The 23,561-nt window shown below is 45.9% G+C and overlaps 1 protein-coding gene across 2 annotated transcripts in view; it reads right to left on the bottom strand.

Annotated features, from left to right (window-relative positions):
• enox1 (ecto-NOX disulfide-thiol exchanger 1) overlaps positions 1–12,750 on the bottom strand; it is a 420,328-nt gene extending 407,578 nt beyond the window's left edge. For both annotated transcript variants that reach the window (XM_072260823.1, XM_072260824.1), the window contains exons 1-2: positions 12,686–12,750; positions 12,229–12,376 (exon numbers count right to left, since the gene is read on the bottom strand). In XM_072260823.1, coding sequence (XP_072116924.1) covers positions 12,229–12,238 — 10 coding nt within the window. In that variant the 5' untranslated portion in view covers positions 12,239–12,376; positions 12,686–12,750. The remainder of the gene's footprint in view (positions 1–12,228; positions 12,377–12,685) is intronic.
• Between the last annotated feature and the right edge of the window lie 10,811 nt (positions 12,751–23,561).

The raw sequence follows: 23,561 nt of genomic DNA on the forward strand, positions 1-23,561 counted from the left end.
GAGGAATAATTTTGAAAGCAAGTGTATTTAACTCTGAAGCTTTGCCCCATGTATACTTGCCCTCGACAAGCAACTTCTTATTTACACTGGCACGTCTACTGCTCACTGACCTTCACGGATGACTGACCACATTGGAGATAATTAAGATTTCGGTTGGTCCAGTTTACCCGCAACCCCTTTGAGAATCCCATCAGGGTTCTGGGATCTGGAGACCAATACACTTAGAGCATGTTGCTTCATCTCCTACAGATGAAATGATGCACTCCTGCCTTGCACGCTGTGTGCAGCTCGAAGCACTCCAGGAATCTCCCTATTGCACTTTGTCACTAAGTACATTTGGTATTTACTTTCAGCTCTGCGTGCTCAGAAGTGGCAGGCCACAGGTGATGTAGATTTGTGCATAAGCATGCCCGGTAAAGCAGCCGGGGGCTTGAACAACTGCTCCACAAGTTAAGGGACACTGGGATTCAATGTCAACAGTGAGCTGCTCCCACTGGTGTCAGATATTGCTGAACCACCCATTACATTATCAAAGCACAACCTGCAGACCAATTCTACCCTCACGCAAGGCTGCCACAGACAGTCAGATGGATTTGCCCTGTGTTTTCTGAACAAACTTTTGGTGAAGTGCAGCCACTGTGGTCCAGATTACATTTCTAGAACAGCACAGCTCGTTCTGGAGTGCAGGTTTTCAATGCTGCATCTGAGATGCTGTCTGGACCTGGAGCCTTAACTGAAACATTGCAGAAAGCAATTTCATAGCATCACTTCGAGCACAGGTGAACGCACGGCAAAAGCTTTCAGAGTGAAATGATTACACACACTTTTAAAACTATTCCACAATTAATTACTTATAAAATAACAGGGAGACAATGAAAGACATGCAACACATCCTGGCTGGGATGTTCATTAAAACACAGTGCATTTCATTCTCTTGGGATATCATTCTACCCGAGAGAGATGCAGAGATGTCCTCTCCGTAGCATTGCGTGTATGGCACACAAACTTTTTCCTGTGCACTGTGGTACATGTGACAATAATAAACCAATTACCAAGAAGATTGACACAAATTAGCACTGGATGGCTACCTGTGATGAAGGGGACTTCATGAGGAAAGGACAGTCATGGATTCAGACTGGCTGATTCATGTGGTCTGTACATACCGGCTGTGTGGTGAAAAAGGCACACCAGCGCCTCTTCCATCTCAGACGGTTCAGGAAGTTTGGTATGGGCCCTCAGATCCCAAGAACTTTCTACAGGGGCACAATTGAGAGTATCATGACTGGCTGCATCACTGCCTGATATGTGAACTGTACCTCCCTCAATCGCAGGACTCTGCAGAGAGTGGTGCAGACAGCCCAGCGCATCTATAGTTGTGAACTTCCCATGATTCAGGGCATTTACAAAGGGAGGTGTGTAAAAAGGATCAATGGAAACCCCAGTCACCCCAACCACAATCTATTCTAGCTGCTACCATCTGGGAAACGGTATCGCAACAAAAAAGCCAGGACCAACAGGCTCCGGGACAGCTTCTTCCATAAGGCCATCAGACTGCTTAACTCACACTGATTTGAGTGATTTATTATAAACTACTACGATTGCGCATTTAGATGGAGATGTAACGTAAGATTTTTTTTACTCATGAAGGAGGTAAGAAATAAAGTCATCAAATTTTGCGCATCAAGTTAATTTGTGTGAGCTTTGTGGCAGCTTTGCGTGAGGGTAGAATTGGTCTAGTGTAATGGGTGGTTCAGCAATATCTGACACCAGTGGGAGCAGCTCACTGTTGACATTGAATCCCAGTGTCCCTTAACTTGTGGAGCAGTTGTTCCCCGGCTGCTTTACCGGGCATGCTTATGCACAAATCTACATCACCCGTGGCCTGCCGCTTCTGAGCACGCAGAGCTGAAAGTAAATACCAAATGTTCTTTGTGACAAAGTGCAATAGGGAGATCCCTCGAGTGCTTCGAGCCGCACACCGTGGACTGACCCCATCACAACCCAGAGGGGTTTGTGATTTGAGCAGGAATACTTCTGCTGTGGGGAAAAACATTTTCTACTACTCCCCCCCCCAAATCTATACCCCACAAAGAGACACCTCCATCAAGCCCCCCACACCCTTTAGCCCCTACTCCAAGGAAACTTTCCACCCACAACATCTTGGAGAATCTCTACCGCACGTTCTCCAGCGCATTCGGATCCTTCCTATACTGTAGTGACCAGAATTGCACACAGTATTCCGGGAGGTGGAGATGAAAATTCCAGTTGGGCTTCAGACTTGTCTGTGCCACTCCCGCACTGAGCCCCAGCCTCAAGGATGCACATGCTTTCAGAGCCTCTTCTTGTGAGCCGGTTAGTTTTCTCCCACCATTCACAACCAGTGCTGGAGGCCAGTAGAGTCTGATATCCTCTTTTGGTCGCGTGATGAATGAACTCTGTTTATTACATTACTACACTTGCTTTCCTGAGCCAGTCACAGCCCAGGGACTTCTCCAAGTTCCACTACAAATGCTGCCTTTCCAGAAAGGCCTCCTGAGACCAAGTGAAAGGTTCCAAGAGCAGGGTCATCACTTATCCCTGTATTCTCAACCAAAAATCAGACTCTCTTCACTGCTGCCTGTGGGAGTTGTGTGCTTACCAGTTAACCAGTGACCATAGACAAAGATTCCGCAGATGCTGGAAATTTATAGCAACACATACAAAATGCTGGAGGAACTCAGGGGGTCAGGCAGCACCTATGGAGAGGAATTCAGTTATGGGCAGAGACCCTTCATCAGGACCAGTGAATATACTTCCCTTTATTAATGCTGCAGGCTCCCAAACCTTTCTGTGCTGCTGCTCCAGTAACCAAACCCCATTCTAGTACAGATACAAACCAAGGAAAATTATCAGCTTGTTCTGAAACATTAACTCTGGTACACTCTCCACAGATGCTGCCTGACCTGTGGAGCAGTTTGTTCATTGTTAATGAATAGAATTTATAATTACAGGTACAAGAGACTACAGACTATGAAATCTACAGCAACAAAATGCTGGAGGTACTGAGTGGGTTCAGATGGGACAGTCAGTGAGGATCTGCCTTCCATGCCCAAGCCCAGAGAGAGGGTTTTGATCCACTACAAGTCTGTTCCCCTTTTACCTTGCCCTCATCTCCACCAGCACCTGAAAACCTGTGCTGTAACACATACAAAAAGCTGGAGGAACTCAGCAGGTCAGGCAGCGTCCATGGAGAGGAATACATGAGCAAAGTTTTGGGCCAAGACCTTTCACCAGGGCTGTAATTCACCCAGTTCACAACAGGTGAATGTTAAGCACATGCAATGAGTTAAAATTAAACCCAAGGAAGCATGTACTCTGCTATTTTACTGTGAAGACCAAAGAGGCTGCAGATTCTCAGACATCCCACCCTGCAAAAACTCATTTCAGGGAGGTAGCACCGTTAATTTGCGGGAGACTCCCGGAACTTCTGGGAGAGGTGGGATGTTTGTAGTTCCTTAGCAGCTAGCCAGCTAGTTTAAATAATGTTAGCTATACTAATGAACGAATGACACCTGTCAAACTCACCTCAACATGTCTTTTATAGTCTTAACCCACCATGGGCAATAGAAAAGTCACTGTTGCAAACAGTGCAGCGAGCAACAATGTCATTATTTTTGACCCCTATTGGGCAGGGGTACACTTTAGTGTAGTCTGGGGTGACGTACGTCTTATATTTTCTTTTTTTGGAACACTCTGCCATGGTGCGCTCTCGCTCTCTCGCTTTCTCTCTCTCGCTCGCAAAAAAATTGATTTCCGTGATATTGTATATAATTTGCGGGCATCAGGGAGCCACTATTAATATGCGGAAGACTTCTAGAACTTCCGGGAGAGGTGGGATGTCTGGATTCTGGAATCTGGAACATAAACAAAATGCGGGGAAAAATCTCAGCAGGTCTACAAACATCCATGGAGATAAATAATGCATGTCGATATTTCTGCAGGCTCTCAGCCTGCATCAAGACTGACAGTGTGGCAACCACGGACAGGAATGATGGACACACTGAACCCATTTTCAAATCCTGAACTCCACCCTGTCTCTGCATGTTCTGCACTTTCCCACGTGTCCTCCGCCATCCTGAGTGCTTCAATTCACTGGTCACCTTCACCAGTCTGTGTATACAGTTGTCCTCCACAAGGTCAGGCTCAGAGCACTCTGCTTCCTGAACAAACATCCAACTAGCTTCCCTTCAATAAATTGTCCTTACAACGACTCTCCCCTGTTACTTTCTGCCAATCTCAAAGTGGTCTCCAGTTCTGCCCGTCTTTTCGTTGGTGATGTGGAAAAGCCCTTTTCCCAAGCACATTGAAGCAAATCTCCACCCACACCGTCAGCTCTTCCTTTACTACATCGACACTTACCCTGGCGCTGTTTCCTCCACTCACGCACAATTCATCGTTTAATCATCTGTCAAGTTCGTTTATTATCATTTAATCATACACCTGTATACAGCTAAATGAAACATCGTTCTTCTGGGGCCAGGGTGTAAAACACTTTCTATACCATGCAGTCACACACCGCACACATCTGTAACCAATTTCAGCCTGTCTACAGATTCACCAGGACCATCCCTGATACTTCTCTTCCTATTCTCAATCTCTCTGTCTCCATCTCAGAAGACAAACTCGTCACAATATACACTACAAGCCCACTGACTCCCACCACTACCTTGACTACACCACCTCCTCTAAGGACATTACCCCGCTTCTTTCATTTTCTGTCTCCACTCAAGATGAAGTTTTCTTCTTTAAAAGGCATCCATTAGTCTTGCGAGACCATGGATCTGCGCCTAGAAAGTCTTCACTCTCCAGGGCGCAGGCCTGGGCAAGGTTGTATGGAAGACCAGCAGTTGCCCATGCTGCAAGTCTCCCCTCTCCACGACACCAATGTTGTCCAAGGGACGGCCATTAGGACCCATACAGCGTGGCACCAGTGTCGTTGCAGAGCAATGTGTGATTAAGTGCCTTGCTCAAGGACACAACACGTTCCCTCGGCTGGGGCTCGAACTCACGACCTTCAGGTCGCTAGTCCAATGCCTTAACCACTTGGTCACTTCACCACACATATATGCATATTAACTGCCTACACTATTTTAGGATCTCTGAAAAGTCCTCTTTCTTCTGGAAGCTTGGTTTCTCCTCCCCTGTAGTTTCCACTCTCCCCCTCTTTGTACTCCCCATGAATCCCTGGTCAACTCATCCCTCCCCATCACACTCTCCCCTCCAAACACAGGAGGTGCAACATTTGGCCCTACCCCTCCTCCCTCACCACCATCCAGGAACCTAAACATCCCTCCAGGTGAGACAGAGGTACCTTTTCCAACTCTGTCAATTGCAGACAGTGTTCGCGTCACGGTCATTTCAACATTGGGGAGACCGAGTGTAGACCCGGTGATCATTTTGAGGAACAGCTGTACTCTGTTTGTAACAGCGATATTGAACATCTGGTTGCAAGTCCCTAACTCTCTTTCCCACTCCCACAATGTCCTTGACCTTCCCTGTTGCCACAGAGAGGCCAAACACAAAATGGAAGAACATCTCATGGGTAGCCTACAAACCAATAGTGTCAACATTGAATTTCACCACTCTGGGTAACATCTCCGTTCACCTTTCCCATACTCTCCTCTCTTCCACCAGGATTCATCTGCTCATCATCCCCTCCCCATCTGGTTCTACTCATCACCTATCAGCCCATCCCTATCCCCCACCCCTGTAAAAGCTATTGCAATGTGCTGGCAATCTGTCCTCTTCCCCCAAGCACAAATGTCTTGGTGTTCACCTGGCGGAGAGTCTCACCTGGCCCCTCACACCGGCTCCATAGCAAAGAAAGCCCAGCAGCATCTCTACTCTCTGCGAAGGCTGAGAAAAGTCCATCTCTCACCCCCCATCCTCACCACATTCTGAAGGTTGTACTGAGAGCATCCTGAGCAGCTGCATCACTGCCTGGTTCAGAAATTGCACCATCTCGGATCGCAAGACCCTGCAGCGGATAGTGAGGTCAGCTGAGAAGATCATCGGGGTCTCTCCTCCCGCCATCACAGACATTTACACCACATGCTGCATCCACAAAGGAAACAGCATTATGAAGGATCCCACACACCCCTCATACAAACTCTTCTCCCTCCTGCCATCTGGCAAAACACATCGAAGTATTCAGGCTCTCATGACCAGACTATGTAACAGTTTCTTCCCCCATGCCATCAGACTCCTCAGTACCCAGAGCCTGGACTGACACCAACCTACTGCCCTCTACTGTGCCTATTGTCTTGTTTATTATTTATTGTAATGCCTGCACTGTTTTGTGCACTTTATGCATTCCTGGGTAGGTCTGTAGTCTAGTGTAGTTTTTGTGTTTTTTCTTGCACAGTTCAGTGTATTTTTGTATTGTTTCATGTAGCACCATGGTCCTGAAAAACATTGTCTCATTTTTACTGTGTACTGTAGCAGCAGTTATGGTTAAAACGACAATAAAAAGTGACTTGACTTGACTTGAAATGCGATCTTGACCCAAAGCACTTACTTAAACATTTTGCCTCCAAGGATGCTGCTGCATTTGCCGAGTTCTTCCAGCAACTTTAAACTTCAGCTAATTTCATGACATATGCTGGTGACATTAAACCTGATTCTGATCTTTCAGGTTGGTATTTTAAGTGAATAAGATTTCGATTCTCATCGACACAACTGCCCTGGGCCACAAGCCCCATTTCCATGCACATGCCCAATGCACTTTCACTTGTTGTCCGAACAGCAGTAAGGGAAACTGTGTTGATGTGGGAAAATTGTGGCCACATCCTTAACTGCAGAAATATACAAGTGTACAGTAACCTTTGAATTTACAAGTTCCTCCACTCCATTGTCAGCTCGTCAATACCTGGGCAGGGCACTCCCTGTCTCATACTCCCTTACAATCTCAGAGTCTCCCATTCACCCATGTGTTTGTGTGAAACTCTGACTTGCTGAGTGTCCATGCAGTCACAGGGAAGTGCAAATCCACAGAAAAGCAATGGATATTGTGCAGTTGCTGTGCTTTCATTGCAGATACAAGCTGACATCTATACTGGAAGTTGAGAGCTAATTTGAAAGAGACAAGCAGGCTGCCCTGGAGCCACCTACAGTACATCCATGTTTAATTAAAACTGTATTAGTAGTCAGGGATTGTTCAAGCATCACCCATACCAAGCTCCTTGATATAACCATCACAAATAATTTGTCCCAGTCCAACTACGTGTATGGTGCGGCCAAAAAAAGCACAACAATATCTCTACTCTCTCTGCAGGCAAAGGAAATTCTGCATGTTCTTGATGAGTCTTGACAAGTTTTGTTAATTTTACATCTACATTATGGAAAGCATCCTACCTGGATGCATCACAGCTTGGAATGGCCCAAGGCTGTGAGCAACTGCAGAAAGTTGTGGACACAGCCCCGTCCATCACACAAACCTGCCTCCCCTCCATTGGCTCAGTCTGTACTTCACACTGCCTCAGGAAAGCAGCCAATGACCCCGTCCACCCCAGTTCTTTCCTTTTCTACACTCTTCCATTGGACAGAAGATACAGAAGCTGGAGCTTCTGTATCTTCTTGGACCACTTGGCCCAAGAAGAGCTCCTACCCCAATGCTTTCACTCTTAAACAGACTTTTCACATGTTAAAAACAAGTTCTTAGATGCCCTGTCTCTCTCAGGGCTCTTGCACTCTGTCTACCTGTGGGGCAGCTCAGTAGTGTAGTGATTAGCACAGCACTTTATAGTACAGGTGACCCGGGTTCAATTTAGGGTTGCCAACTTTCTCACTCCCAAATAAGGAACAAAAATAGCAGTCAAATATGGGACACTTGTGTTTACCCCGAGAAAGACTACCATGACCGTGAAGCCTTGCGCAGGCATCTGTGTGCGCATGCGTGACGTGCGCATACATGACGTGTCGATTTTTTTTCTCTACAAATCAGTTTCGGCTTAATCTTCCCGACTACACTGTACATACATTATTTCTACTTTATATAGGCTGTGTATTTATCATATCATTCCTGCTTTTACTATATGTTACTGTTATTTTAGGTTTTGTGCGTTATTTGGTATGATTTCGTAGGTTATTTTTTGGGTCTGGGAACGCTCAAAAATTTTTCCCATATAACTTAATGATAATTGCTTCTTTGCTTTACGTCATTTCGGCTTATGAATGGATTCATAGGAACGCTCTACCTTAGCGGGGGAAATACAGGACAAGGGCGGTCCCGTATGGAACAAACCAATTTAGCCCAATATACGGGATGTCCCGGCAAATACGGGACAGTTGGCAACCCTAGTAGTGATTAGCACAACACTTTAAAGTACAAGTGACCTGGGTTCAATTCCCATCGCTGCCTGCAAGGAGTCTGCTCGTTCTTCCCATGACTGCGTGGGTTTCCCCCGGGTGCTTAAGTTTCCTCCCACAGTCCAAAGATGTACCAGCTGGTAGGTTAATTGGTCATTGTAAATTGTCCCGCGATTAAACCGGGATTAAATTGGACGAATTGCTGGGTGATGTGGCTCAAAGAAGCCTTTTCTCACTCTGTACTCAATTTTCAAAACTTCAACACTACGCTTTTCTTTTTACTACATGAATGTACTTACATCATGATCTGTCCGGCTGCAGGCAGGAAAAAAAAGCTTTTCACTGCATGTTGGGACATGTGACAATAATAAACCAATGCCATAAACTGTCAGATCATTAGGCAGTTCCCCAGTCAATCAAGTTCAATGACCATCCCCTTACTACGGATTCTGATTTAGTCTTCACAGCTTCTGCTCCCTAACTGTGCCACTATCATCCCCCTCTGCATCCTTAGGGAAACCACCAAGTTCTTGCTGGGTGAAACTGGCATGGCTTCTGCAACTAAGTTTACTTACGAGTTGTGCCATAGGCCATTCACTCTGAGTCATAGGCCAATCTGATTGGTTGACAACAAGATCTCTGTACTGGGCTACAGATTGACTGTTAGCCTCTCACAGTGGCTGTACTCTCCTCTCACTGCCAGCTCTTAAGCTCCTTTAGTATATTCAAGTATCTGATACTTAAAAACTGTCCAGTGCTGTGCTGTATAATGTTAACCATTACAAAAATGGAATGTATGAAATAGAATCAACTTCCTGTTAAAACCTTAGCCAAAACACAATTAACCAAAAGAAAACCAGCTCACTTACCCTCTTACCCCAGAGACTGTCAGCCCTCATTGAAGCAGGGAGCTGACAGAACCTGCAATGGATCAGAAAGCTGATCCCTGGGATGAGGAGCTGAATGAAGAGCAGAGCTGACAGAAAAAAAAGACAACAAATTCCAGGCTGAAGTGATTTTGATCAAGTATAACAGCACGCCACAATTTGTCATAAAGAGACAGAGTTGGGAAGAAATTGCTCCCAGATCCCAGATTCCTCTGCCACCACCCCATCCCAAGCCTAGCTGATTAGATTTCCTAACTAGCGTACTGTAGTGTTGACAATACAAGCAGAACAAAACTCCAGGCAGGAAGGTTTAGGACACTGACTGACTGACTGACTACACATTCAGAAACAGTTGGCTGCACACTGTAATCAGCATCACAAACCGTGGGGAAGGTGAGTGACTCGTGGCCTGAGACGGTGCAAGGACAATATAGCGAGGCAATGTTGCAAGCATCTAGCTAACACTAATTGAAACTCTACTTGCCTGTTTCATATGGTACTCAGAGAGATCTGTTATATTGAACCACTACTTAATACACAATAAAACTACCTTCTACACTCTCACAGGGGTAGCCAAGGAAAATTTCACACAGGGTTAATCTGAGCCCCATGGCAACTTTAAAAAAAAGCATCAAGACAATCAGTGTCTTAAAAACGTGGTCCAAGCATGAACAAATTTACACATGCATGCGCACACACACATTATACAACAGAAACCATTTTAATGGAAATGTTGCATGTATACACACCCAAGAATCCAGGGCCAAGAAAACAACAGCATATCAGTGTTTCTCGACTGTCATTGTGGATCTCACCCTCTCAAGGCAATAACCTTGCTGAGCCCACAATGTTAAACAGAGTGGAGGATGCCTACCGATGTCCAAAGGATCCACAGTTGCCAGCAGGTCACAGGCAGAACTCTGCACGGTTTCGGTTCCCTGTAAGCACTTGTCTCGTACGCTCAGCCATTCTGCAATACATCACTGCTCAGATTTAATTAACAAATGACTCCCATCCTTCCACGTGTGAGCAGCTTTTAAGGGATGCAGGCAGCCTTTGAGTGCTAGTCACTTCTGCTATCTGGAGTCCCCTGCTGGTTCACGCAGCTATCAAACAGCCCAGGCACTCTGGCTCCACACAGCTATCTATCATCTAACCCTGATGACAGCACCAGTCTAGTACATCAGCCCCTCGTGTAATCAACAGTCACCGGACAGTTACTTACTGTAAACCTTGCACCCGCTTTAAGGGCCCAACGGTCATCTCCTCCAGGATCTACTGTAACTTGCAACACGGAGCCTGGCAGCTTTGTGTTTCCATAATGACATCGTGGGATCAGAGGCCAAGCCTGATAAATAACTGAGGTGTCTGTCAGATCAGCTGTTTTCAGATAGAATGGTAGCAGGTTGGAAGGAATGAGTGGTATTCTCCCTGGTGCAGGCTGCTACCCCTGACTCCCAGAAATGAGTGAGACTAAAGGGAGCAGGGTCTTACTGATGACAGGAATTTATTTTTGTGTTTCCAGCATCTGTACCATTTGGCCTCCAGTGTGGTTGACAGTCAACAACAGCCCAATCGAATCAATCAGAGGCTGTCAGCTCTCTGATTGGCTTTGACATTCTATCAAGATAGATGCTGAGGATGAACCATTATGGGAATTTTTTTTGGCAGAAAGGAGGGCACATGACATCCCCCCCCCCCCAGTACTGCAACTAACCGATCTCAGGTTTCCAGAATCTGCACAATTTTGTATTCAGCACATAGAGGTCATACAAGAGAGGCTACCCAAATCTCACCAGGTTCAGGTGTTCGACACAACAGATACTTGCGAACACTAGCCATGATACAGGGGCATGAAACACAATTTTTAAGTTTCAAATGCTGGGGATAAAAAAAACAGAACAGAATATACTCATTGGCCACGAGTACAATGCCAAACTAATTAAACCCAGTAATTAATACTCAAACAAACTGATTCCTTCTTCCTACACAACACCCATATCCCGCTATGCCCTGCAGATGCAGCTCCTTAAACAAGTCTATCCACTGCCACCAGCAGTACATTCTGGGGAAAAGAATATCTTGCCCTCAGAGCTCCTTCAGACATCCTCCAATCATTTTGGAGGTGTGTCTCGAGTATTAGACACTTCAGCCCTGGTTAAGATATACCAGCTGTCTAACAACAGCTTTAGCACATCAGGCAGCATCTTCAGGAAGAGAAACTTCTAATGAGGGACCCTTCATCGCAGCAAGGCAGCAGGCTAGCTGGAGGAGGGATGCGACTGGAACAAAGGGGATTTCTCTGACATGGGTGGGATCAGGTCAAGATACTGTGCAGTTTGCAGCTCAAGTGATCCTGATCTTTGACATCCTCAGAGAGGGGATGGCATACACCTCTCTCATGTAGACAGCAGATATCAGGGCAGCTCCAGTGAATTGCTCCCAAGGAGAGAATGCAAATTAGAAACAGTGCAAGACTACACCTCTTCGTCAGTAAATTGTTCCTCGAGTGGCCCGTTTACCAGGACGCCATACTCCCTATCCGGCCCCCGTCCTCTCTGGCTGAGGAAGATCCCAACAAGCCAGTCCCCAATAGCCCCACGTGTAACACCACAACAGATACACTACCACTAGATGGCGCAAGACGCGCGGCTCGGCACAGCCACGCCAAACTCCGGAGATGGCCAATTAAACAGAAACTGTAGCAGTTCCACGCTCGCAAAGTATTCGCTGTTTTTATTTTTATATAAAAAGAAAAGCATTAAAGGATTGCATGGTTCAAGAAAAGCCCTGACATTCTTTCGGCACTTCGATAGACGGGGCCATTTTTAAAGCTACCGGCTGTTTGGACGCTGTGGTCGTTTCGGAGCTGAGGGTTCACCGCCCGGCTCCCGAGTAAAGACCATAGCAATGAAGGAAATAATTGTAGCACATCGCACAGACAACACATGCAACATGCAGATGCCCCAGTTTGCGAGGGAGCTCTCCGTCCTACCTGCTGCCATTGCAGACTGCCTTGCTCTCTGCTGACTTGTGCGCCTCGCTGTTCATCAGCCCTTTCAATCACTTTACACGCCGGGATGGAGTGATAGACCGGCGGGCTTGGGTTGTAATTGGCAGGATGGAGAAACACCTGGTTTAATCTACGAGACAAAACAGCAAATGCTAGCAACAGGAACCTCTCCACCACTGTAGGCACACACACACATATACACATACCACAATTTGCTCAGATAACTTCCAGCTCCCTTGTAAGAATCCAAAACAGATAGAGGAGTAAATCTGAATTTGTTTCACAAGGACAGAATCCCTTAGGAGGCGAGTGCCTTCTGTGCTTTTCACCAACCCTCACCCCTCACCCCTTCCTTTCCCTTCTCTGCTATGTGCTCCGGCATGTCTAACCTTCTCCTGCTCTGAGACGATGCCATATAAGTAGCCGTCAGCTATTTTACCTTGGGGATCCCGTGTCTTATCAGTGTTGTAACAGCCCAGCCTTTTGCTTTCTGTCACAATCGGAGCTTTAACATTTAAAGCTACACGCACCGTCAATTTTTTCCCTTTCGTTGAAAACCAACTTCTCTTTCCCCCGCCCCCGAGACAAGGCTCGTGAATCCTTAAAAGAGACAAAGAAACAAAAAGCAGGGAACATTACTGTTTCTTTTCCACCACCCTCCTCACTCCAGCAAGGAATGCTGAATAATTTATAGACATTCCTATATTGCTTTCCCCTGGCATTTTGTTTGATTCTCCCTTCAAAGAGACTTGAGACAAAAAGTAAACAGAAGCCATTAAAGCCTCTCACCCCGAAGGAGGCTAACGCAGATTTCCAACATCTGCAGTATTTTACTTTTAGTTATCTTTAGTTAGAGGGCAGCGCAGAGGCTCAGCAGATGGAGAACTACCAGGTCAGCGAGTCTCCGGGTTGGATGTCCTTATCAGCAGAAAGCTCAAAGCGTGGTGTCCCCGCCGCCCCCCGTAGGTCTGCGAGTCTGCGAGTCCGAAGTTCGAGGCCTGGAGTTCGGAGTCCTGTTATCAGTAAGCCCTGGGGTTTGGGATCAGTTCATCAGCTCGTCCCGGGATGAACACTGGAGATTGAAGCGCGAAGGTCAACTGGAAGTCCAGAAGTCAAAGCCCGGTAGCCGAAGCCCTGGATTTCAAGGGGAGGGTCCACTGGGGAACTCGAAGGTCTGCTGTCCACGGGTCCACTGCAGGCTGGAAACCTCTTCCGAGCCTGAAGGACTGCCTATGTGTGCAAACAGGTTTGTTTTGTTGTTGTGTTCTGTGTGGTTCTGCCTGCATTGTGGGCACGCGAAGCTGGCGTCAGAATGTGTGCCGACACTTGCGGGCTGCCCCAGCACATGCTTAGGTTGTATTAGTTGCTAGCGGAAAGGACACATTTCGGTGTATGTTTCAGTGTATGTGAATTGAATTGAGTTGACTTTATTACTTACGTCCTTCACATACATGAGGAGCACAAATCTTAACGTTACATCTCTGTCTGGTGATAAATACATGAGTCTGAGTGATCCGGGTCAGATCGCGACCGCTGGTGTTGACTGTGTGGGGTTTGCATGTTCTCCCTGTGACTGCGCAGGCTTCCCCCAGAATCTCTCATTTTCTCCCACATAAGTTAGCTGTGTATGGCAGACATGAGCAACTGGAGATGCTGGAATCTGAATGGCATCTGTGGAGCATAATGGACGGTCAATATCTCAGGATCTATGTGAAGGTTTTTGGCCCAGAACATTGACGGTCCATTTTCCCTCCACAGATGCTGCCTGACCTGCTGAGTTCTTCCGCATCATATGGTTGCTCCCATGTGCAGCAGAATTTGGGGAGAGTTGAGCTGATTGTGAGGAGAATAAAATAGGGTTGGTATCAATGATTGGCATGGCTGAAGGACCTATTTCTGTGCTATCAGTTTCATCACTAAGCCACTCATTCGCTTTTCCTAGACTTGACAGTTTGATATCACGGCAGCTCTGGTGAATTACCCACTTCAGAGGCAAAATATTTATCAACAAGCAGAAATGGAACATTCATCTCACTGGCAGAGACTTGCAACAGGTACTAGAACAGCAACTTAACTTCAAATTATTGAGTCACTCGCACATCTGGGACACATGAACTGGTCAATCAATGGCATATCACTTCAACCAGTCTGACTGAGAAACCTCATAGGGCAAGTAAATGTTGGAATTTATAATTCAATAGAAAATCAGGTACAGAAAGCAAACCAAAGAGAGGGGAAAAGAAAGATGAGGTTACTAGAAGGCCAAATTAAACAAGAAGTATTAATCTTAGTTTTCAAAGAAATTGTCTATTAAGTTAAGGTCAAGTTTATTGGCATCAAGGACAATGAACTCAACATTGATTTTGATGAGTTAAAGAGTGAATGAAAGTGACTTTACACTGGTCACATCTGTCAGACAGATTGTTCAGCAAAACCATTAATTTCCTTCTGAATGGACATGATCTAATGTTCCAGCTGTGTTTGGTGGACATGTGCTGTAACTCAAGGTCTTTTATGTATTTTATCGCCTGGTCTGCCAACAAGGGTTGGGGGGTATAAACTTTATAAAGGAGAAAGGAAAATCAGATAGTGATTCCTGATCTGCACACTTAGCCTCAGATATGGATGGTCAGAGCCATTGTCTGATTTACACCATCGCAGCGAGGAGCCTGATTGCCGCATCGCCTTCTTCCCACAGATCCCAGACATAGGGCTGTTGGCTGACATAGGACTGGTGTTGCCACAGTAAGGTCGCACCCTCCTACAAGCTCCAGCTTTCTCCTGAGCATCATTTATCCTGTAGCCAGACTTCTGATGAAGGAATGAACTGACAGTAAACTCCATACCTTGCACTGATGCACTCGGAATAGTCTTGGCTCATTATTAAGCTGCAGAGAGAGACTTGGTTCAGCCTGGATTCTACATGAATTGCAATATTGAATCAGCTGTATTAATGATCTGGATGGTCGCTATTTGCACATCAACTGAGGCAATGCAATCAGTGCTGGCCTTACTGGGAAAACCCACAGCCAGATTAGCTATGCTGCCTCTGATGCAATGCAGTGAGACTCTCATAGAAACATAGAAAACCTGCAGCACAATACAGGCCCTTTGGCCCACAAAGCTGTACTGAACATGTCCTTACCTTAGAAATTATCTAGGGTTACACATAGCCCTCTATTTTTCTAAGCTCCATGTACCTATCCAGGAGTCTCTTAAAAAATCTCGTTGTATCTGCCTCCACCACCATCACCAGCAGCCCATTCCACACACTCAGCACTCTATGTGTAAAAAAACTTACTCCTGACATCTCCTCTGTACCTGCTTCCAAGCACCTTAAAACTGTGCCCTCTTGTGATAGCCGTTTCAGCTCTGTGAAAAAGCCTCTGACTATCCACACGATCAATGCCTCTCATCATCTTATACACGTCTGTCAGGTCACCTCTCATCCTCCATTGCTCCAAGGAGAAAAGGCCAAGTTCACTCAACCTATTTTCATAAGGCATGCTCCCCAATCCAGGCAACATCCTTGTAAATCTCCTCTGCACCCTTTCTATAGTTTCCACATCCTATCTGTAGTGAGGTGACCAGAACTGAGCACAGTACTCCAACTGGGGTCTGATCACGGTCCTATACAGCTGTAACATTACCTCTCGTGTCTTGAACTCAATCCCACGGTTGATGAAGGCCAATACACCATATGTCTTCTTAACCACAGAGTCAACCTGTGCAGCAGCTTTGAGTGTCCTATGGACTTAGACCCCAAGATCCCTCTGATCCTCCACACTGCCAAGAGTCTCACCATTAATACTATGTTCTGCCATTATATTTGACCTACCAAAATGAACCACCTCACACTTAGCTGAGTTGAACTCCATCTGCCACTTCTCAGCCCAGTTTTGCATCCTATTAATGTCCCACTGTAACCTCTGACAGACCTCCACACTATCCACAATACCCCCAACCTTTGTGTCATCAGCAAATTTACTAACCCATCCCTCCACTTCCTGATTTAAAATAATCATGAAGAGAAGGCGTCCCAGAACAGATTCCCTAAGGCACACCACTGGTCACTAACCTCCATGCAGAATATGACCTGTCTACAACCACTCTTTGCCTTCTGTGGGCAAACCATTTCTGGGTCCACAAAGCAAGGTCCCTTGGATCTTATGCCTCCTTACTTTCTCAATAAGCCATGGATGGGGTACCTTATCAAATGCCTTGCTGAAATCCATATACACTACATCTACTGGTCTACCTTCATCAATGTGTTTAGTCACAATCTCAGAAAACTCTATCAGGCTCATAAGGCACAACCTGCCTTTGACAAAGCCACGCTGACTATTCCTGATCATATTATACCTCTCCAAATGTTCATAAATCCTGCCTCTCAGGATCTTCTCCATCAGCTTACCAACCACTAAAGTAAGACACACTGGTTTTAAATTTCCTGGGCTATCTCTACTCCCTTTCTTGAATAAGGGAACAACATCTGCAAACCTCCAATCCTCTGGGAACTCTCCCGACCACATGGATGATGCAAAGATCATTGCCAGAGGCTCAGCAATCTCCTCCCTTGCTTCCCACAGTAGCCCAGGGTACATCTCATCCAGTCCAGGTGGCTTATCCAACCTGATGCTTTCCAAGACATCCTCCTTCTTAATATCTATATGCTCAAGCTTTTCAGTCCGCTGTAAGTCATCGCTACAATCGCCAAGATCCTTTTCCGTAGCGAATACTGAAGCAAAGTATTCATTAAGTACCTCCGCTATCTCCTCCAGTTCCATACACACTTTTCCACTGTCACACTTGATTAGTCCTATTCTCTCACATCTTATCTTCTTGCCCTTCACATACTGGTAGAATGCCTTGGGGATTTTCTTAATCCTGTCCACCAAAGTCTTCTCATGGCCCCTTCTGGCTCTCCTAATTTTTTTTCTTGAGCTCCTTCCTGTTAGCCTTATAATTTTCTAGATCTCTATCATTACCTAGTTTTTTGAACCTTTCATAAGCTTTTCTTTTCTTCTTGTCTAGATTTTCAACAGTCTTTGTATATCACAGTACCTGTATCCTACCATCCTTTCCCTGTCTACTTGGGCGTACCTACGCAGAACGCCACACAAATATCCCCTGAACATTTGCCACCTTTCTGCTGTACATTTCCCTGAGGACATCTGTTCCCAATTTATGCTTCCAAATTCCTGCCTAATAGCTTCATATTTCCCCTTACTCAAATTAAACACTTTCCTAACTTGTCTGTTCCTATCCCTCTCCAACGCTATGGTAAAGGAGATAGAATTCTGCTCACTGTCTCCAAAATGCTCTCCCACTGAGAGACCTGACACCTGATCAGGTTCATTTCCCAATACCAGATCAAGTACAGCTTATCTTGTAGGCTTATCTACATATTGAGTCTGGAAACCTTCTTAAACACACCTAACAAACTCCTCCCTATCTAAACCCCTTGCTCTAGGGAGATGCGAATCAATATTTGGTAAATTAATCTCTCCCATCATGACAACCCTGTTATTATTGCACCCTTGCAGAATCTATCTCTTTATCTGCTCTTCGATGCCCCTGTTACTATTGGGTGGTCTACAAAATACACCCAGTAGAGTTATTGACCCTTCCTGTTTCTAACTTCCATCCACAGAGACTCAATAGACAATCCCTCCATGACTTGCTCCTTTTCTACAGCCGTGACACTATCTCTGATCGACAGTGCCACGCCCCCCACCTCTTTTGCCCCCCTTTCTGTCCTTTCTGAAACATCTAAAACCTGGCACTCTGATTAGCCATTCCTGCCTCTGAGCTGTCCAAGTCTCTGTAATGGCCACAACATCATAGTTCCAAGTACTGATACACGTTCTAAGCTCATCTGCTTTTGTTCATGATACTCCTTGCATTAAAATAGACACATCTCAAACCATCAGTCTGAGTGAATCCTTTCTCTATCACCTCCCTCTCCTCCCTCTCACACTCTCTACAAGCTTTCTTGATTTGTGAGCCAACCGCCCCTTCCTCTATCTCTTCAGTTTGGTTCCCAACCCCCAGCAATTCTATTTTAAACTCTGCCCAATAGCCTTAGCAAACCTCCCTGCCAGGATATTGGTCTCCCTGGGATTCAAGTGCAACCCGTCCTTTTTGTACAGGTCACACCTGCCCCAGAAGAGGTCCCAATGATCGAAAAACCTGAATCCTTGCCACCTCTCCAATCCCTCAGCCACGCATTTATCTTCCACCTCATTCTATTCCTATACTCAATGTCACGTGGCACAGGCAGTAATCCCGAGATTACTACCTTTGAGGTCCTGCTTCTCAACTTCCTTCCTAACTCCCTGTAGTCTGTTTTCAGGACCTCCTCCCTTTTCCTTCCTATGTCATTGGTACAAATATGTACCATGACCTCTAGCTGTTCTCCTTCCCACTTCATGATATCGTGAACGCAATCAGAAACATCCCGGACCCTGGCACCTGGGAGGCAAACTACCATCTGTGTTTCTTTCCTGCATCTACAAAATCACCTGTCTGACCCCCTAACTATAGAGTCCCCTATTACTGCTGCCTTCTTCCTTTCCCTACCCTTCTGAGCCACAGGGCTAGACTCTGTGCCAGAGTTATGGCCACTGTTAATTCCCCCAGGTAGGCCATTCCCCCCCAACAGTAGTCAAGCAGGAGTACTTATTGTCAAGGGATACAGCCACAGGGGTACTCTCTAGTATCTGACTCACGCCCTGCTCTCTCCTGACTGTTACCCACTTATCCATCTCCTGAGGCCCCGGTGAGCCTATAGCTCCTCTCTATCACCCCTTCACACTCCCTGACCAGACAAAGGTCATTGAGCTGCATCTCCAGTTCCCTAACACGGTCCCTAAGGAGCTTCAGCTCGACACACCTGGTGCAGATGTGGCCATCCATGAGGCTGGAAGTCTCCTGGACTTCCCACATCTGACACCCAGTACAGAACACCAGCCTTGCAGACATACTTCCTATTCCTATTCTTCACAAGTAACTCACATCGCCTCAACCCATTGAGCCAAAGCTCTCCTACTCTGACTCCCTCTACTCTAATACCAGCTCTATAAAGCTGTCTCCTTTTAAAATTCTTCCTGCTGGTCTAACTCGCTGATGTCCACACACCTGTGCAGTCGTGCCTCAGTCTCGCTTGGTCTCCTGTTAAACTGGTTCACTGTTGCACCCCATGATTGTCAGCCCTAGTTCCAAGTCCCCAGACTAATTTACCCAAACGCCCTTCATAAAGTTCACCAACAGCAAGCTAGCTTATTCCCCGATGGTTAAATATGTACTGTATATTTCTAATTGTGTGTGTGTGTGTGTGTGTGTGTGTGTGTGTAATTCCAGATCTTAAACAGAATTCTAATGAAGATGAAAGTCTCGCTCTAAATAAGAACTGGAATTTGATTGTAAACAAGGTGAGACAGCAGAAACCTGATTGGGCGAAGACTATCCAATCAGGAGGGACGAATGACGGGAATATAAATACCATCGGACTAGACATGCCCAGGCATCATCCCTATTGAAGAGGGCAGAGTTTATCATCGAAACGTCGGTTAAAATTGATAGCGGTACCCGGCTGGAAGATCGAGAAGAGATTATTTGTCATAGCTGTCTGTTCATCAAAGCTCTTCACTGCTTGATGTGTCCTACTCCTATTTGACTCCCCAAAATTCATCATCTCTTGATTTACCAGAATTAATTTCCATCTGCCAACACTCTGCTAAATTTTCCATCAATGCAGAGCTCCAGCAATCTCCTCGTCCTGTTTTATGTTTCTGTAATACAGTTTGCAGACTGCGACTGAGTCCTTTAAGGTGGCTGCAACTGATGCCTCACAGCCCCAATGGTCAGAGTTTGATCCTGACCTCCAGTACTGTGTGTACGGAGTTTGCACATCTCCCTGTGACTGTATGGGTTTCTACTGTGTGCTGCAGTTCCCTGCCTCACACACAAGATGCGGGAGGAAAGGCAGGTTGACCGGCTGCTGTAAAATATGTGAGTGTTGAGGAGAACTGGAGGAACTGAGGAAAATGGGAGTACATTGTTTGGTGGCAGGGGGAGGTGTGTGGTACAGGGAAATTAGACGTGGGGGAAAGGAACTGATGGTAATGTTCTGAGAGCCAGCATTGGCATACTGGACAGAATAGCCAATTCTAGAAACAAAGAAGCATACAAAACCTACAGTGCAATACAGGCCCTTTGGCCCACAAAGCTGTGCTGAACATGTCCTTAACTTAGAAATGATCTAGGTTTACCCATAGCCCTCTGTTTTTCTGAGCTCCATGTACCTGTCCAGGAGTCTCTTAAAAGACCCTATCATATCCGCCTCCACCACAGTCGCAAGCAGCCCATTCCACACGCTTACCACTCTCCATAAAAAACTTACCCCTGATATCGCCTCTGTACCTACTTCCAAGCACTTTAAAACTGTGCCCTCTCATGCTAGCCATTTCAGCCCTGGGTAAAAAGCCTCTGACTATCCACACGATCAATGTCTCTCATCATCTTGTACACCTCTATCAGGTCACCTCTCATCCTTTGTTGCTCCAAGGAGAAAAGGCCAAGTTCACTCAACCTATAAGGCATGCTCCCCAATCCAGGCAACATCCTTGTAAACCTCCCCTGCACCCTTTCAATGGTTTCCACATCCTTCCTATAGTGAGGTGACCAGAATTGAGCACGGTACTCCAAGTGGAGTTTGACCAGGGTCCTATATAGCTGCAACATTACCTCTCAGCTCCCAAACTCAATCCCACAATTGATGAAGGCCAAAGCACCTTCTTAACCACAGAGTCAACCTGCGCAGCAGCCTTGAGTGTCCTATGGACTCGGACCCCAAGATCCCTCTGATCCTCCACACTGCCAAAAGTCTCACCATTAATACTATATTCTGCCATCATATTTGACCTACCAAAATGAACCACGTCATACTTATCTGGGTTGAACTCCATCTGCCACTTCTCAGCCCAGTTTTGCATCCTATCAATGTTCCACTGTAACCTCTGACAGCCCTCCACACTATTCACAACATCTCCAACTTTTGTGTCATCAGCAAATTTACTAACCCTACAAGTAAATATGAGCATAGCATGCTTGGATATTTGACCCAGATTCTTTGATATCTTGTGCAAGAGTCTTTTAAGAGACTTAGATAGGTACATGAAGCTTAGATAAATAGAGGGCTATGGGGTAGGGAAATTCTAGGCAGTTTCGAGAGTAGGTTACATGGTCAGCAGAGCATTGTGGGCCGAAGGGCCTGTAATGTGCTGTAGATTTCTATGTTCTATGTTCTAAATACAGAGGTGACTGGAAAGAGATAGCAGTGCACACCGTCGCCCTGTGATGGTCTGTGCTTTCTCCAGGTGCTGTGCTTTCCTGCCAGATCCCAAAGACATGAGGGTTGGCAGGTTAAACGGCCAATATAAAAAATCTTCTCTGTGCTAGTGAGTGATAAGACCTGTGGGCAGTTAATGGGAATGTGGAGAGAATAAAATGGCATCAGTGTAGGATTGGTGTAAATGGGTGGCTGGTGGCCAGCACAGGCCCAGTGGGCCAATGGGTCTGTATCTGTAGCCATGATTCTATGATGATTAATGCCACCCTTGCCACTGTCATTCGCATTCAGCTATGGACAAAGTGCTTACCCTATCTGATTCATAGCTAGCGGTCCCTGCTAATGATCTTAGTCATCCTGGTCTTTCTTCTTTTTTTTCCGCCTCCTTCTCCTACTACCCATTGTTTTCAAGGGCTATGACGTCAATGCTTCCCCTCCCCCACCCCTTTGTCTTTCAAATTACTGGTCTTTCAACTGAAGCTACAAACATTCTTCAAATCCTTCCCCATCTTTCATTCTTCAGTCCTGACGAGGGGTTCCGGCCCGAAACATCGACTCATTGTTTCTAACTGATGCTGCCCGACCTGCTGAGCTCATCCAGCGTACTGAAAGTGTTACTTTGATCACAGCTTCTGCAGATTATTTTGTGTTTATCCTGGTCTTTCTCTTCCCACCTGTCCTGCCCATCCAAACACTCACCATCTCCTACTGTCACCCTCAACATTCCGACCACATGACCCCAATGGCAGGAGAACATACAAGGAAGTCCTTTGTGTACATTTGCACACTTCAGTCCAGTCCTATCCTGCAAGCTGGGGAAACACTCGGGACAGAGGGACCAAGGAGTACAAGTACCTAGTTCCCTGAAAGTGGTGAAACATGTTATGGCCGTTTGTAGGACACTGGTGAGGCTGCATTTGGAATGTTGTAAATACAAGAGATTCTGAAGATGCTGGGAAATCTGAGTGACATTTGCTGAGTCTTCCCAAAGAAAAAATGTCTGGCAGGAGGTAGGTCCCACACTGCCAGATTCTGGAGCAGCTATTACCCCACAACCTTTAGGATCCAGAATTGGCATGGATTCATTCACCACAGACTCTGAACAGATTCTATGATCTGCAGGCTCACTTTCAAGGACTCTTTCCAACTCAGTATTTCCAATGGCCAAAGGGTCTCAGCCCGAAACGTCGACTGTACTCTTTTCCACAGATGCTGCCTGGCCTGCTGAGTTCCTCCAGCATTTTGTGTGTGTTGCTCAGATTTCCCACATCTGCAGATTTTCTCTTGTCAGTATTTTTTCACAGATTGGTTACTTTCTACGTGGTAGTTTGTCAGTCTTTGTTTAAGTATAGTTTTTTTTGTAATAGTTTACTACAGTTCGTTTTTTCTTACAAATGCCGTTAAAAATGAATCTCAGGGTAGAGTACGGTAACATATTTGGGTTTTGAGAATAAATTTACATAGAACTTTGAGTTCTTCCAGAATTTTTTCTGTGTTGTTTGGAATATTGTGTTCAGTTCTGATCACCCTGCTCCAGGAAAGAGTGCAGGGGAGATTTATGAGGGTAACATGCACAACACGCTGGAGGAACTCAGCAGGTCGGGCAGCATCCGTGGAAGCGCACAGTCAACGTTTCGGGCCGAGACCCCTCGTCAGATTTATGAGGGTGTTTGTAGGAGTTGAGGAACTGAGTTATGGAGAAGGTTGGGACTTTCTTATAGAGCTGTGTAATATCATGAGGGGCATAGATGGAGTGAATGTGCACAATCTTTTCCCCCAGAGTTATGCAATGAAGAACTAGAAAACATAGGTTTAGGATCAGTTGGGAAAAATTTAATAGGAAACTTGAGGGGCAACCTTTTCACCCAGAGGATGGTCAGTAAATGGAATGAGATGCCAGGGGAAGGGGTTGAGGCATGTGCATTGAGAACATTTAAGAAAGGTACCTTTCACATCATTAGCC

This window comes from Mobula birostris, chromosome 6 (genome assembly GCF_030028105.1).
Source record: "Mobula birostris isolate sMobBir1 chromosome 6, sMobBir1.hap1, whole genome shotgun sequence".
NCBI lineage: Eukaryota > Metazoa > Chordata > Chondrichthyes > Myliobatiformes > Myliobatidae > Mobula > Mobula birostris.